At 46.4% G+C, this 16084-nt stretch overlaps 1 protein-coding gene across 9 annotated transcripts in view; it reads left to right on the forward strand.

The window, feature by feature from the left end:
- Positions 1-15839, forward strand: part of SIGLEC9 (sialic acid binding Ig like lectin 9) — a 19372-nt gene extending 3533 nt beyond the window's left edge. For 6 of the 9 annotated variants that reach the window (XM_025367032.1, XM_025367031.1, XM_025367030.1 and 3 more), the window contains 2 exons: positions 404-500; positions 1871-2272. In XM_025367032.1, coding sequence (XP_025222817.1) covers positions 404-500; positions 1871-2059 — 286 coding nt within the window. In that variant the 3' untranslated portion in view covers positions 2060-2272. Of the gene's footprint in view, positions 1-403; positions 501-1870; positions 2273-9192; positions 9879-15389 lie in introns of those variants that run through there. The other 3 variants (XR_003116866.1, XM_025367033.1, XM_025367038.1) reach the window with 3 other exon arrangements.
- The last annotated feature ends 245 nt before the right edge of the window (positions 15840-16084 follow it).

The following is a 16084-nucleotide window of genomic DNA, read 5'->3' on the forward strand; positions in this document are numbered from 1 at the left end:
TTTTTTTTTTTTTTTTTTTTTTTTTTTTTTTTTAAGACGGAGTCTCGCTCTGTCACCCAAGCTGGAGTGCAGTGGCGCGATCCTGGCTCACTGAAAGCTCCGCCTCCTGGGTTCACGCCATTCTCCTGCCTCAGCCTCCCGAGTAGCTGGGACTACAGGCGCCCGCCAACGCGCCCGGCTCATTTTTTGTATTTTTAGTAGAGACGGGGTTTCACCATGGTCTTGATCTCCTGACCTTGTGATCCGCCAGCCTCGGCCTCCCAAAGTGCTGGGATTACAGGCGTGAGCCACCGCGCCCGGCCCTCCCTGCAGTCTCTTAATAGGAAACACATGGGGGGTACCTGGTCTGCCCACTGCACCCCGATCTGACCACACTGAAAGGCTGTCTGGTCTCTTCACTCAGAGTGAGGTCCTGCAGGAAGAAATCAGCAAGGCCAGTCGTGGGCGTGGGGGATATGGGCATAGAGGATGCAAACGCCGTCAGGGGCTCAGCCTCTCAGGTGAGTGCTGTGGACTCTCCACAGCCAGCATCCAGCCTGGACACCTCCCACAGGATGACCCCCAGGACTAATCAGCTGGGCATAGCCAAAGTTACCTCCTCTCTGTTCTTCCTTTCTTCTCTGTAGCCCCAAATTCACAATGTTTGGTTGGTTTCCTCCCCTAAGAACAGCTTGCATTGTCCCTACCCCCATCCTGACCCTTCATTGCTGAGGCCTGAGGATCTCTGTCTTTTGCTCCCTCACTTCCCTGCCTGTCACCTCTCCTTTCCTGACTGGGGGGACTGTCCAGAAGGCATCATTGTCCAGTTCCTCTGCATTTGAACAGCTGTTCCCCGACCCCTCGATACCGTCTAGGGCAGAAGCCAGCAAATATTATCTGTAAGCGACAGATAGAAACTATTTTTGGCTTCACGGGCCACACAGTCTCATTGCAGCTCCTCATATCTGCTGTTGTAGCGAGAAAGAAGCCATATACCCTGTGTAAAGAAATGAATATGGCTGTGTGCCAATAAAACTTTATTCACAAACATAAAGAGTGGGCTGGATATAACTCAAATACTGTGGTTTGACAACCCCTGATCTAGAGTAAAAATCCCAAACTCTATAGCCTGCAGCAGTGCACATTTTGACCTTTGTTTTTTTTTTTTTTTTTTTTTGAGTTGGAGTCTTGCTCTGTCGCCCAGGCTGGAGTGCGGTGGCACAATCTCTGCTCACTGCAAGCTCCGCCTCCCAAGTTCAAGCCATTCTCCTGCCTTAGCCTCCAGAGTGGCTGGGACTACAGGCGCCCGCCACCACGTCTGGCTAATTTTTTGGTATTTATAGTAAAGACAGGGTTTCACCGTGTTAGCCAGGATGGTGTCGATCTCCTGACCTTGTAGTCCGCCCGCCTCAGCCTCCTCAAGTGCTGGGATTACAGGCGTGAGCCACCGTGCCCGGCCACATTCTGACCTTTTAAGCACCTACCTCTCCACTAGGGCAAGAACAAGGGTGAAGTGAGTGAGGCTCTTGCCTCAAGTGCATTTTTTTGTTTGTTTGTTTTTGTTTTTTGAGATGGAGTCTCACTCTGTCACCCGGGCTGTAGTGCAGTGGCACAATCTTGGCTCACTGCAACCTCCACCTCCTAGGTTCAAGCGATTCGCCTGCCTCAGTCTCCTGAGTAGCTGAGATTATAAGTGTCCACCACCACACTTGGCTAATTTTGTATTTTTAGTAGAGACAGGGTTTCACCAACTTGGCCAGGCTGCTCTTGAACTCCTGACCTCAAGTGATCGGCCCGCCTCAGCCTCGTAAAGTGCTGGGATTACAGGCGTGAGTCACTGCGCCCAGCCTCTCTGTTCTGCTCTGACTCCCTTCTCTCTCCCATGTCTCAGGGGTCACTGACTGAACCCTGGGCAGAAGACAGTCCCCCAGACCAGCCTCCCCCAGCTTCTGCCCGCTCCTCAGTGGGGGAAGAAGAGCTCCAGTATGCATCCCTCAGCTTCCAGATGGTGAAGCCTCGGGACTTGAAGGGACAGGAGGCCACTAACACCGAGTACTCGGAGATCAAGATCCACAAATGAGAAACTGCAGAGACTCAGCCTGATTGAGCGATCACAGCCCCTCCAGGCAAGGGAGAAGTCAGAGGCTGGTTCTTGTAGAATTAACAGCCCTCAAAGTGATGAGCTAGGCACATAGTGAAAAGCACACAGGCTTTGGAGTCAAAGTATCGCCAACCTGAATCCACACTGTGCTGTCCTTTTTATTTTTTTGACTAAAAGACAGACAAATTCCTACCTCTCTGTACCTTGGTTTCCTGCTCTGGAAAACAGGAATGAGAAGCCCTACTTGCAAGGTTGTGGTGATCATTCCAGGAGCCACATCCCAGCAGAGCTCCTGGCACAGGTGTATGCTGAGCATTGATGAATCGCTGTGCTTTGAACACAAAGGTCCTGCTGGGAACCTCTCCTGATTCTGGTGGCAACTGGTACTTATATGTCTGTGTCACTTGCCTGCAAAATAGTGATTCTGCAATTTTCCAGGAAATGACCTCAGCCTGCAAATCAGGTCTGGGTAGCATCTGGATCCTGCCCACCTCTTCGGCCTCATCTCCCCCCTTGTGACTGCTAGGCCTCCTTGCTCTCTGTAGTCTACGTATTGTGCACAGTCCAGTGGGAGTCTTTAGGACACACTGAGCTCTCTCTGCGCTGCTCACAGCCCATCCATGGCTCCTGGATCCTGAACCTCCGATCACATCCTCTTCATGACATCACTCTCCAACCTCAGTCCACTCCTCCATCCTCACCACTGAACCCACTGGTCCCTCTGGCCTTTTCCAAATCATTTGCAACATGTCCTGTTGGTTCATACCTCAGTCCTTGAACACTGGGGACCCTCCTCCTAGAATGCCCTCCTCCTGGGCCTTCATCTGCCTCCGTCTTTGAAAATGGAGTTCAAGGATTGGACTTCTGGGTTGAGCTGAGGGAGAGAGTGAAGCAGCAGCTCATGATCTCCCTCCTCTAAAGCCAGACCCAGGGAATGAGAAACGTTTCCAAAGAGTCAAAGGATCATCTGGCAAATTAAATATGATCCAAAAAAATTCACCTACATGCAGCACCCGAACGAGGAAAGGAACATCTTACAACAGTCACTTTATGCAGTAGCCCTGATGAGAAGGAATCAAAGGACTGGAGGAGGCACTAACACTTCCCTAAATCTGGACTCTTGCCCATTTACGGCAGCATCAAAAAACCGTAAAGTACTAAGGAACAATTTTTTAAAAATCACGGCCGGGCGCGGTGGCTCACGCCTGTAATCCCAGCACTTTGGGAGGCCGAGGTGGGCGGATCACAAGGTCAGAAGATCGAGACCATCCTGGCTAACACGATGAAACCCCGTCTTTACTAAATATTCAAAAATTAGCCGGGTGTGGTGGCGGGTACCTGTAGTCCCAGCTACTCTGAAGGCTGAGGCAGGAGAATGGCGTGAACCTGGGAGTCAGAGCTTGCAGTGAGCCGAGATCGTGCCACCACACTCTAGCCTGGGTGACAGAGCAAGATTCCATCTCAAAAAATTAAAAAAAAAAAAAAAATCATATGCGAGCTGGGTGTGGTGGCTCACGTCTGTCATCCCGACACTTTGGGAGGCTGAGGCAGGTGAATCTCTTCGGGTCAGGAGTTCAAGACCAGCCTGGCCAACATGGTGAAACCCCATCTCTACTAAAAATACAAAAATTAACCAGGTGAGGTGGTGTATGCCTGTAGTCCCTGCTACTTGGGAGGCTGAGGCAGGAGAATTGCTTGAACCCGGGAGGCAGAGGTTGCAGTGAGCTGAGATCGTGTCATTGTACTCTAGCCTGGGCGACAGAGCAAGAGTCTGTCTCAAAAAAAAAAAAAAAAAAAAAAAATCCTATGTTATGGTTTGGATATGGTTTGTTAGGCCCTGCCAAACCTCCTGTTGATATTTGATGCCCAGTGTTGGAGGTGGGGCCAAATGGGTGGTGTTCAGGTCCTGGGATTGGATCCCTCATGAATGGCTTGGTGCTGTCTTCAAGGTAAGGAAGGAGTTCTCACTCTGTTATTTCCTGTGAGAGTTTCTCCAAGAGCTGGTTGTTAAAAAGACATCGGAACCTCCCCTCCCCAGCCCACGCTTCCTCTCTTGCCATATTGTCTGCACATGCAGACTTCCTTTTGCCTTCCACCAGGAGTGGAAGCTTCCCGAGACCCTCACCAGAAGCAAAGGCTGGTGCCAAGCACATAGTGCAGAACCGTGAGTCAAATAAACTGTTGGGGGGTGCATGGCAACCTATTCAAGCTTATGTACAAGGCATTTGAGGTCGAGGCATGGAAAAATAGTGAGGCACTGTGTGTATGTTGTTTGTGCATGAGACTGTAACTCCTTGACCCTGAAAACAGGGAAAGGAACGGAATGTGTGATAAGGAGTACTGAAAACAGCCTCCTGAGAATGTAGTCTGAGTGTCTTCGCAAGGCCATATGTGTCTCCTGACCCGACCGCAAAAGGCCATCTGGTGGACATTTTGGTTTAACAAGCCCTTTCAATAAATACTTGGCGGACGGATTCTGGGGCGGCACGCTTCCAGAGATGCTGCTCCGGCCTCCCGCTCAGCTGGAATTGTCTGAGTACTTCATTCTTGGCGTTCACTGCAGCCAGAAGCTGCATAAACCTCTTTTCTTTGTAAACTACCCAGCCTCAGATATTACTCTATAGCAACACAAATGAACTAAAAGACCATGGAATGCTTCTGTACTGATAAATATAGAGCATTTTTGAGAGACTTAAGGAAGGCCCAAATGAAGGAAGAAATATATCACATTCATGAATTGGAAGACAAAAATGGTTAAACTATCAGTTGTCTGCATATTGATTTAGCTAATCCCCGTCAAAATTCCTATGTGTATATATATTATATATTTATGTGTGTATATGTATGTATATATAAGTATATATGAGTGTATATGTATGTATATTATAAATATAAGTTTATATATATACACATGTATAGTTATAGATTGATAAATTGTTTCTAAAATTTATATAAACACATAAAGGCCTAGAATAACCAAATCATTGTGATAAGAAACACATTTAGAGAAGTCAGACTTTAACATTAGAGTAATACAGAGAGTGTGATGTGGACTAGAATACAGTCTACAAATAGACCCACACATATACAGTCAATTGAATAGCATCAAGTCTATTCAATTGGGACAGGAAAGACTTTTAATAAATGTTGGTGGGTGGCCGGCTGCGGTGGCTCACACTTGTAATCCCAGCACTTTGGGAGGCAGAGGTGGGTGGATCACTTGAGGTCAGGAGTTCGAGACCAGCCTGGATAACATGGTGAAACACCATCTCTACAAAAAAATACAAAAAAAAAAAAAAAAATTGTCTAGTACCTGTAATCCCAGGTACTAGGGAGGCTGAAGCAGGAGAATTGCTTGAACCCGAGAGGCAGAGGTTGCAGTGAGCCGAGATTGTGCCACTGCACTCCAGCCTGGCAACAGAGTGAGACCCCATCTTGAAAATAAATAAATAAAAGATAAATGTTAGTGGGACAAGTGAAATTAGGGTTGGTAAAAATGAGCATTGAGCCCTTTCTCACATCACACACAAAAAATTAGCCTGAAGCCAATCATAAACCTAAAAGTGGAGACTATAATGTTTGTATGACTGTGCTGTTTGATATGGTAACCACTAGCCACGTGTGGCTACTGAGCACTTGAAATGTCCTACATTTAGTGAGAAAATAATATAAAAATCTAATTAATTAATATTTAAAATTGATTACATGTTGATAGGATGCTACTTTGGATGTATCAGGTTAAATAAAATATTATTGAGACTGGGTGTGGTGGCTCACACCTGTAATCCCAGCACTTTGGGAGGCCAAGGCAGGCAGATCACGAGGTCAAGAGATTGAGACCATCCTGGCTAACACAGTGAAACCCCATCTCTACTAAAAATACAAAAAATTAGATGGGCAAGGTGGCAGGTGCCTGTAGTCCCAGCTACTTGGGAGGCTGAGGCACGAGAATGGCGTGAACCCGGGAGACGGAGCTTGCAGTGAGCCAAGATCGTGCCACTGTACTCCAACTTGGCGACAGAGTGAGACTCCATCTCAAAAAAAAAAAAAAAAAAAAAAATATATATATATATATATATATATATAAAATTGAAAGTAATTTCACCTGTTTCTTGTTGCTTTTTTGTTGTGGCTGCTAAAAAAAATTAACATTACATATGTGGCTTACATTTTATTTCTCCTGAACAGTGCTGCTCTAGAAGAAAAATTAGACGGTATCTATGGGTATCCAATAATTGCTTAGAACACATTCAAAATGTCAAGTATGAAAAAAAGTATATAAATGAGACCTCACCTAAATTGAAAACATCCCTGTTCCTCAAAACATATGATTAAGGAAATGAAAAGGCAAGCCACATCTGGGAGAGAATTTTATACATGTAATTTATAATATAAGCCTAAAAAAAGGCTTGAGGGACCCTCCTGCCTCAGTCTCCCGAGTAGCTGGGATTACAGACATGTGGCAGCACACCTGGCTAACTTTGGTTTTACAGAGGCAGGGGCTCATTATGCTGCCCAGGTTGGTCTTGAACTCCTGGCGTCAGGCAATCCTTCCACCTTGGCCTCCCAAAGTGCTGGAATTAGAGGCATGAGCCACTGTGCCTGGACAGTCAATCATGTGCCAATTTCAATCATGGGCAAAAAGGCTTGATTATATATTCCACAAGAGAAAAGATGCAAATTCCAGCGAGTACATGAAAAGGTTTTGAACACCACGGACATCAGGAAATAAAAATTGAAGTCACCATGAGATGCCCTGCCACATCTCCTGGAATGGCTAAAATTACAAAGCTCGAGTGCACCAAATGTTGGAGAGGATGTGGAGGAACTGGAAATCTCATATATTTCCCATGGAGATGCAAATAGTACGACCATTTTGAAAAAAAAAAAAAGTGGCAGTTTTGTAGACAGTTTCACACACTATATCAACCCTATGGCCCAACAATTCTGCTGCCAGGTACTCACTCAAGAAGGGTGAAAGCAAAAGTCCACATAAAGACCTGGACAGGAACATTTCTAGCAGCGTTATTTGTAATAGCCAAAAGGTGGTATCAACTCAAATACCCATCAACAGGTGAACAAATAACCACAGTGTGGTGTTTCCATGTAACGGCATAATACTCATCAATATATAATAACAAACAATATATAATACATGCAACAGCTTGAATAAATTAGTAGAGATGGGGTTTCACCATGTTGGCCGGGATGGTCTTGATCTCTTGACTCTGTGATCCACCTGCCTCTGCCTCCCAAAGTGCTGGGATTATAGGCGTGAGCCACCACGCCCAGCCAGTCCTGGGAATATTCTGTGTCTTCATTGGGATAGTGATTACGTGGTTATGTATTTATCAAAACACATTGAATTATGCAAATAAAATCTATGTATTTCACTGTATGTAAATTTACCTTTCAGGAAAGAGAAATCAAAAACTCTTAAATGATGAAAGGTTTTGGTTCCCTCTTTTTTACTAGACTAGCTAGTGATCTATCAATCTTATCTGTTCTTTCAAAGCGCCAGCTTTTGGGTATGTTGATTTTTGTATGAATTTTCGTATCTCAATTTTATTCACTTCAGCTCTGATTTTGGTTATTTGTTTTCTTCCGCTAGCTTTGGGGTTGACTTGCTCTTGTTTTTCTAATTCTTCTAGGTGTAATGTTACGTTGCTAATTTGAGATCTTTCTAACTTTTTGATATGGGTGTTCCGGAACATTGCATCTTTGCTTTCCTGGATGCTAGGACCAAACTGGACTAGAGTAAATTATGTGGTTCCTTCTGTCCCAAAGAAAGATGTATTTTTAACTCAGGAGCTACGTCAGCCCCATCTGGCTATATTAAGCATCCCTGTTTCCTCCGCGTCTCATGCTGGACTCTGTACAAAAGGGACAGCCAGTGAAAGCATTATTGATATGTCAATATTGAGATGTGAGAATTTGATCCTGTCATTATGTTGTTAGCTGGTTGTTATGGAGACTTGATTGTATAGTTGCTTTATAATGTCAGTGGGTTATATATTTAACCACTTAACACCTTTCTGTGGTGGCATGTAACATTCTTTCACTTCTGTGTTTGGCACTCCCTTAAAGATCTCTCAGGCCGGGCGCGGTGGCTCAAGCCTATAATCCCAGCACTTTGGGAGGCTGAGATGGGCGGACCACGAGGTCAGGAGATCGAGACCATCCTGGCTAACACGGTGAAACCCCGTCTCTACTAAAAATTACAAAAAAAAAAAAACTAGCCGGGCGAGATGGCAGGCGCCTATAGTCCCAGCTACTCGGGAGGCTGAGGCAGGAGAATGACGTAAACCCGGGAGGCGGAGCTTGCAGTGAGCTGAGATTCGGCCCCAGCCTGGGCGGCAGAGCGAGACTCTGTCTCAAAAAAAAAAAAAAAAAAAGATCTCTCATAAGTCAGGTCCAGTGGTGATGAATTTTTTTAGTTTTTGTTTGTCTGAAAGGGATTTTATTTCTCCTTCATTTATGAAGCTTAGTTTGGCAGGGTATGAAATTCTTGGCTGGAATTTGTTTTCTTTAAGAATGCTAAATATAGGCCGCGAATGTCTTTGACTTATTTGATTTCTGCTAAAAGCTCTTCTGTTAGCCTGATGGGGTTCCCTTTGTACATGACCTGCCTCTTCCTGTTAGCTGTATTTAATATTTTTTCTTTCATGTGAACCTTAGAAAATCTAATGACTATGTGTTTTGGGGATGGTAATCTTGTATAGTATCTTGCTGGGGTTCTCTGAATTTCCTGAATTTATATGTCAACCTCTCTAGCAAGGTTGGGGACATTTTTGTGGATGATATCCTCAAATATGTTTTACAAGTTGCTGGGTCTCTCTTTTTCCAGGATTCCAGTGGGCCGTACGTTTGGTCTCTTTATATAATCCCATATTTCTTGGAGGTTTTCATCATTTTTTTAAAATTCTTTTTTTTATTATTATTTTTGTCTGATTGGGTTGATTCAAAGAACTGGTCTTTGAGCTCTGAGATTCTTTTCTCAGCTTAATCTCTTCTGATGTTAATACTTCTACTTGCATTATGAAATTTTTGCAGTTTTTCAGCTCTAACAGATCAGTTTGGTTCTCTCTTAAAACGGTTATTTTATCTTTCAGATCTTGAATCATTTTATTGGATTTCCTACATTCCTTGGACTCGGTTTTCGAGTTTCTCCTGAATCTCGGTGATCTCTGTTGCCAGATTCTGAATTCTATGTCTGTCATTTCAGTCATTTCAGACTCATTAAGAACATTGCTGGGGAGATAGTGTGGTCACTTGAAGCTAAAATACTCTGGCTTTTGGATATGTCAGATTTCTTTCACTGGTTCTTTCTCATCTGCGTGGGCTGATGTTCCTTTAATCTTTGAAGCTGCTGTTCTTTGGATAGGGCTCTTTGCTTTTATATTCTCTGATGCCCTTGAGGGTTTCACAGTGGTATAAATTGGGCTTAGACAACTGCATTTGTTTCTGGATGATTTCAAGGGGCCCAGGCTCAACTCAGCACTCCTAAGCTGCATGCTCTAACCACAGGGACCTGGGACCTGGCCCATGGCTTTTTTTTTTTTTTTTCTGGCCCCTCAAGGTTAAGAACCTCCTATGCTGGAACAACCAAGGTGTTCGGGGTCCACTGGCAACAACGGTCCAATAGGGGTTGCTGACAAAGCATTTTGGCAGGGTGGCCGTGGGTGATGGGAGTTCTTGAACGTGGTGTGCATCAGCTGCAGGGTGGCCATGGGTCTTGTAAACTTGCTTGCTAATGTTCTGCCTAAGATCACATTATAAAAGACTAACTTGTGCCTCATTCTCTCTCTCGCTGTCTCTTGCTTTCTCACTTTGATGAAGCTGGAGGTCATGTTGTGAGCTACCTATGGAGAAGACCGTGGTTTCATAACAAAGCTGATTGAATAGCAAATGTTATTTTCTAGGCAAAAAAAAAATTAAGTGGCAAGTTCTTCTGAATATGCAAGGCAGAAATAATTCCAGTGTTTCATAAACTCTTTCAAGTACGAAAGACACATCGGCCGGGGTGACTCTGGGGAGTTTTTTGCTTTCTCTGTTCCTCACTGAGATCTACATGGACGGGAAGAGAAAAACGCTCATCTCCAGAAACCTCCCACCTCTGGCACCCATAAGTCTGAAGTTGCATTTGTGTGAGTGATTACCATTTTGCCCCTACCCACTGGCTTCCTGTTGGGATTACTCTTGTTTTTTCAGGCCAGTTCCTCCCACGCTGAGGGAACTTGTGATAAGACAGCCCCAGGAAAGTGCCTGACACGTATTCCCTGAGCTGCCCCTTCCCTTCCACGTGCTTCTTGAGTGAGCACATCCACCCTGTGGCTCAGCTGTGAGCCCTGCCCTGATGTCTCTCCCACTTTCTGCCCCTTGAGCCTCTTCTTGGACATGGTGTCTCCATTCCCCACCCCCTCTCCAGTTATCCCAGTCAGGACCAGGACTTATTCCAGTTGCCTCCTGTTTTCAACCACCCCACTCATGAGTCAGGGGTTCCTGTAAACTTCACTTCCCCAAAAATGTCTGCCATCATGCCCTTCCTCCTCCCTCCATTCCCTGTCTCCTCCCCTCCGTCGGCATGGCCAGGCCCTTTTCGGTCTTGACCATTGCTCCACTTCCCATCCAACATCCTGGTCTGAAGCCTCTCGCCTCCTTGCTGTGGCCCTCACAGCACAAGCCCTGAAAAATTTTCCTGCAGCCAGAGCTGACGCTGCCTCTTCCCTGCTCAGAGCCCTCTCTGGTTCCCCGGAACCCTTAGTCCAAGCTCCTCAGCTGATCATGTCCCAGCACCTCCAATCTCCCCCTGGAAGACCCCAGACATATTTGCAGGGCCCTTCATCTGCCAGGCTGTCTCACGGCCTGTGCTTTTTCCCCTCCACCTGAGGTGCCCTTAGCCACCTGTTAATATGACCAACTCCCCCACTAGTCTCAGCTCAGCCTCTTTCCCTGCGGGGTCTGTCAGCTTTCTGAACACCTGGATTTGCATTCGTGAGTATGTGTCACACAGTCAGGTGTCTCCTCTTTCTGTTTGCGTGGGGTTGCGGGAGAGACGGCCTCTCAGCTCCACCCTCCCTGCGCTCACTGTCTTCCTCACTCAGCCCTGAAGACCCTGAGCAATGGCACCTCGCTGCCTGTCCTGGAGGGTCAGTCCCTGGGCCTGGTCTGTGTGACTGACAACAACTCCCCTGCCTCACTGAGCTGGTGTCAGGAGGGAAGAACACTGAATCTCTCCTGGCTCTCAGCAACTGGGACCCTGGAGCTGCCCCAGAAAGGGACTGGAGGTGGAGGGGACCTCGCCTGTGAGGCTCAGCACCCCCTGGGCTCCCAGCACATTTCCCTGAGCCTCTCTGTGCAGAGGGAGCTTCCGGACGGGTGCCGGGGCAGACAGCCTGGTCAGGTGTTGGGCTGTGAGAGGGGCCTAGACCTAGGAACAGAACCTCACCCTCTTCTTGCCACTCCCAGGAAGCCACGCTGGGTGCAGACACGTGAGTGAAGATCAGGAGGTCTCCCAACCCTTGGATCTCACCTAATCAAGAGGCCCTCATGGGCACTGGCTTCCCCTTCACCTATGGCCTCACCTGGCGCTACTGCTCCAGGTGAGCAGGCCTGCTCTTTTCTGGGGAAGCTGAGGATTGGCCCCCAAGTTCCAGATGGGGCTGAGCTGTCCTGTCCCGCCTGAGTTAGAATTGAAGTGGCCAATGCTAATCTGAGGCCTGTGTTGGCTCTGCAGGTGTGGAGGCCCCCAGGGGAGCAGGGCTGAGAGGCCTGACTGAGCCCCTCCTGCTTAAGACAGAACTCAGATGTGGACACCCGGCCCTGCGGGACAGATGCGGGACATCACTGTCAGCCATGGCTCAGCCCTTCTGACCACTGAGATGCTGCAGCTTCCCCTCCTGGGAGGGAGTGATTGGGCAAACACTTACCCTTTGCTGGAAATCTCAAGGCACAGCATGGGTGCTCACAATCAGAATACAGAATGAATGAATGAATGAATGAATGAATGAATGAATGAATGAAATGTCTTTCCTCATCTCATGTGAGAGACTTGACAGTTCTTCCACTCTCCAAGTAACATCAGCTTCCCCCATCCCAGCCCAGTCTGTCCTGGGCAGACAAAATTAATTAAGCATCTCCTGGGCAGACACTGGCACAGGAGACAGGGCCCAGGAGACCTGTGTGATTTGGGCAATTCACTTCCTATCTCTGTCCATTCAGGCTGCTACAACAAAATACCGTAAACTACTGGTTTATAAACAACAGAAATTCATTTCTCACGGTTCTGGGGGCTGGGAAGTCCAAGACCAAGGTGCCAGCAGGTTTGGTGTCTGGAGACCGTTTGCTTCCTCATAGATGGTGCCTTCTCCTTATGTTCTCATGTGGTAGAAGGGCTGTACAAATTCCCTTGGGTCTCTCAGATTTGGGAACTAATCCCATTAGACTAATCCCAGAGTCCTCATAGCCTAATCGCCTCCCGAAACATTATACCTTCTAATACTATCACATGGGGATTCAAATTTCAACAAAGGCATTTTGGGGTGACATATTCAGACCATAGCACTTGTCACTGTGGACCTTAATGTCTTCCTCTCCAAATTGTGGAAGTGGGAATAGAGGGCTTGTCAGCTCCCCTGGGTCATACGTGGTTCATAAGTTCCTCCTTTCCACAGATTCTATGGCTTCCTCAAGTCTCTCCTTCCCATTTTTTTTCTGATTTTAATTGCCAATTGGGGACTGTGGGAAAGAGATGGGCCATGGTCCAGAGCCCTTCTGAGGCAGGAGGAGAATAGAAAAATAAGGCAGGAGCATAGCAAAGAGAATTAAAAGTTGGATAAAGAGCAGAATAAATAAAAGCAGGAGCAGAAGCAAGGTGAGGGGACAGGTAAGCAAGAAGCAAGAGGCGGAAGTTGAGCAGCCAAAACAAAAAGTAAGATAGAGAAGCAAGCAAGGACCCCTGTGGCCAGCAGGATCTGGACCAAACCAGCAAGGGGCAGTTCTTCAGAGCTAGACATGTGCATTAGAGAGAAAAAGTATCCTTAACCTGACCCTGTATGATAATCAGCTCATTAAAGCTCATGCATATGGACTGCATATTATCCATGTACTTAAAATTATGGGATTGGTCAAAGTAACTAAGCAACATACTTAACCATCAAAAAGGCAGACACTGGCCAGGCGCATTGGCTCATGCCTGTAATCCCAGCATTTTGGGAGGCCAAGGTGGGCGGATCACTTGAGGTCAGGAATTTGGGACCAGCCTGACCAACCTGGTGAAACCCCATCTCTACTAAAAACACAAAAATTAGCCAGGCATGGTGGCGGGTGCCTGTAGTCCCAGCTACTAGGGAGGCTGAGGCAGAAGAATCGCTTGAACCCAGAAGGTTGAGGCTGCAGTGAGCCAAGATCATGCCACTGCACTCAAGCTTGGGTGACAGAGTGAGACTGTCCCCACCTCACCTCACCTCCACCCCTTCCCCCGCAAAAGGCAGACACTGGCTAGAGATTTAGCAGCCTTGGGAAGCGAAGAAAAGCAAACATACATAAAAGGACCCTGCAGGATTCCCCATCTTGCTAACTGCATGACAGTCCCTCCTACCTACTTTCTCTCAGGCCAGGCATGGAGAAAGAGTTTTCTCCTCTCTGTCCTCCCTTTCTTCTCTATGGCCCCACATTCACCAAATCTTGTGCATTTTTCCTCCCTAAGAATGGCTAGCATTGCTCCCACCCCCAAGAATCCTAAACCCTCTCAATGCTGAGGACTGAGGATCTCTGTCTTGGACTTTCTCACCTCCCTGCCTATTGTGTCTCTTGCCCTGATGGGAGGAATTGTTCAGAAGCCATCACTGACCAGTTTCTTTGCATTTGGATGGCTGTTCCCACTTCCAACACTGTCTAGAGCAGAAGCCAGTAAACACTATCTGGAAAGGCTAGATGGGAAATATTTTTGGCTTTCTGGGCTACACAGTCTCATTGCAGCTCCTCAACTCTACTCTTATAGCAGGAAATTAGCCATAGACCATGTGTAAATGGTGAGCTGGCTGTGTGCCAATAAAACTTTATTTATAAAAACAAGCAGTGGATTGAATTTGTCCTAAGAGCTCTAGTTTGACAAGCTCTAACCTAGAGAGAAAGCTCAAACTTTATAACTGCAGCCCTGCACATTCTCGTCTCTTAAACATCTACCTCTCCAGTAGGGCTGGAATTAGCGTGAGATGAGTGAGGTCCTAGCCTAGCGTACAAAATTTAAGAAGGTGCCAAAAATCTCAGTAATTGTGACAGTTTTTTATAAAACTTTTATTTTGGGTTTGGGGGTACATGTGCAGGTTTGTTACATGCATAAACTCTTGTTACAGGGGTTTGTTGTACAGATTATTTTGTCACTCAGGTACTAAGCCTAGTACCCCATAGTTACTTTTTTTCTGTTCCTCTCTCTCCTCCCACCCTCCACCCTCAAGTAGGCCCCAGTGTCTGTTGTTCTCTTCTTTGTGTTCATGAGTTATCATAATTTAGCTCTCAGTTATAAGTGAGAACATGCAGTATTTGGTTTTCTGTTCCTGTGTTCATTTGCTAAGGATAATGGCCTCCAGCACCATCCATGTTCCCACAAAAGATATAATCTCATTCTTTTTTATGGCTGCACAGTATTCCATGGTGTATATGTACCATATTTTCTTTATCCATTCTATCATTGATAATTTCTTTGACTGACTTGTCCTCCCCACACCACCAAACTGTGAGCTTCCTAAGGGCAGGGGCCCCATCCAAATCAAGGCCCTGTGATTCTTTCTCACTTACCCTCTTCCTGCGCATCTTATAATTCACACATAGATATTCATTTGTTTGACAGTCATTTTTGCCAACTTCCCTCAATTAAAAAGTGAGCTTCAGGAGGTCAGGGCCAACACTACTGTGTCCACCACAGTCCATCCAGCACCTGGCTCAGGGCCTCCCATACAGAGGGCCTCAGCAGGACTGCAGGCTTTGGGGTCAGAAGGGATGGACTGGATTGGGTCCTGGCATAACAGGGAGTTTGGGCACGCTACTTTCTTCATGGGGTTGTTGTGGGAAGTTAATAAGATTAATAAACACCAAACGAGGTGCTCATTAAGGGTTAAATATTGCAGGAAAGTATAAATGAAGGAGATTTCTATAATATGAACATGGGATAGAGGCAGGAACTCATAAAGTTTAATTCTATCCAGAGCGATATGTCCAAACCAACCAACCAATCAAACAACTTGTGACTCTCCCTGCCTTATCCTATTTCCACTGCTCTGCTCTGACTCCCTTCTCTGTCTCCATTCAGGGTACCTTGATTGAGTCCTGGGCAGACGACAGCCCCCGACACCATGGCCTGGCTGCCCCCTCCTCAGGGGAGGAAGGAGAGATCCAGTATGCATCCCTCAGCTTCCATAAGGTGGGGCCTCAGGACCTGTGGGGACAAGAGGCCACCAACAATGAGTATTCAGAGATCAAGATCCCCAAGTGAGAAACTGCAGAGACTTGGGCTTGTTTGAGGGTTCACAACCCCTCCAGTAAAGGAGTCCGAGGCCGATTCCTGTAGAATTAACAGCCCTCGAAGCTGTGCAACAGGACATCAGAGCTTATTCCTCCTGTCTAACTGAAAATGCATGCCTGCCTTTCCCCATCTAATCAGTCCACACTCCCCGCCCCAGCCTCTGGTACCCATGATTCTCCTCTCTACTTCTCTGAGGATGTCTATTTTAGATTCCAAATATAATGAGATCGTAACGTGTTTGTTTCTCTGTACCTGGCTTATTTCACTCAACATAACATCCTCTAAGTTCATCTGTGTTGTTTCAAATGACAGAGTCATGTATTGAATAATTCAAAATAACTAAAAGAGAGAAGTTTAAATGTTGTCACAAAAAAAAAAAGATAAATATTTGAGCTGACGCATATGCTAATCATGCTGACTTGATGGTTCCATGGTGCATCCGGGTGAGGGAGCCTCACTGGGGCTGCGTTCAGGTCGCTCAG

The sequence above is a fragment of the Theropithecus gelada genome, chromosome 19 (assembly GCF_003255815.1).
Source record: "Theropithecus gelada isolate Dixy chromosome 19, Tgel_1.0, whole genome shotgun sequence".
In the NCBI taxonomy this organism is placed as follows: Eukaryota; Metazoa; Chordata; class Mammalia; order Primates; family Cercopithecidae; genus Theropithecus; species Theropithecus gelada.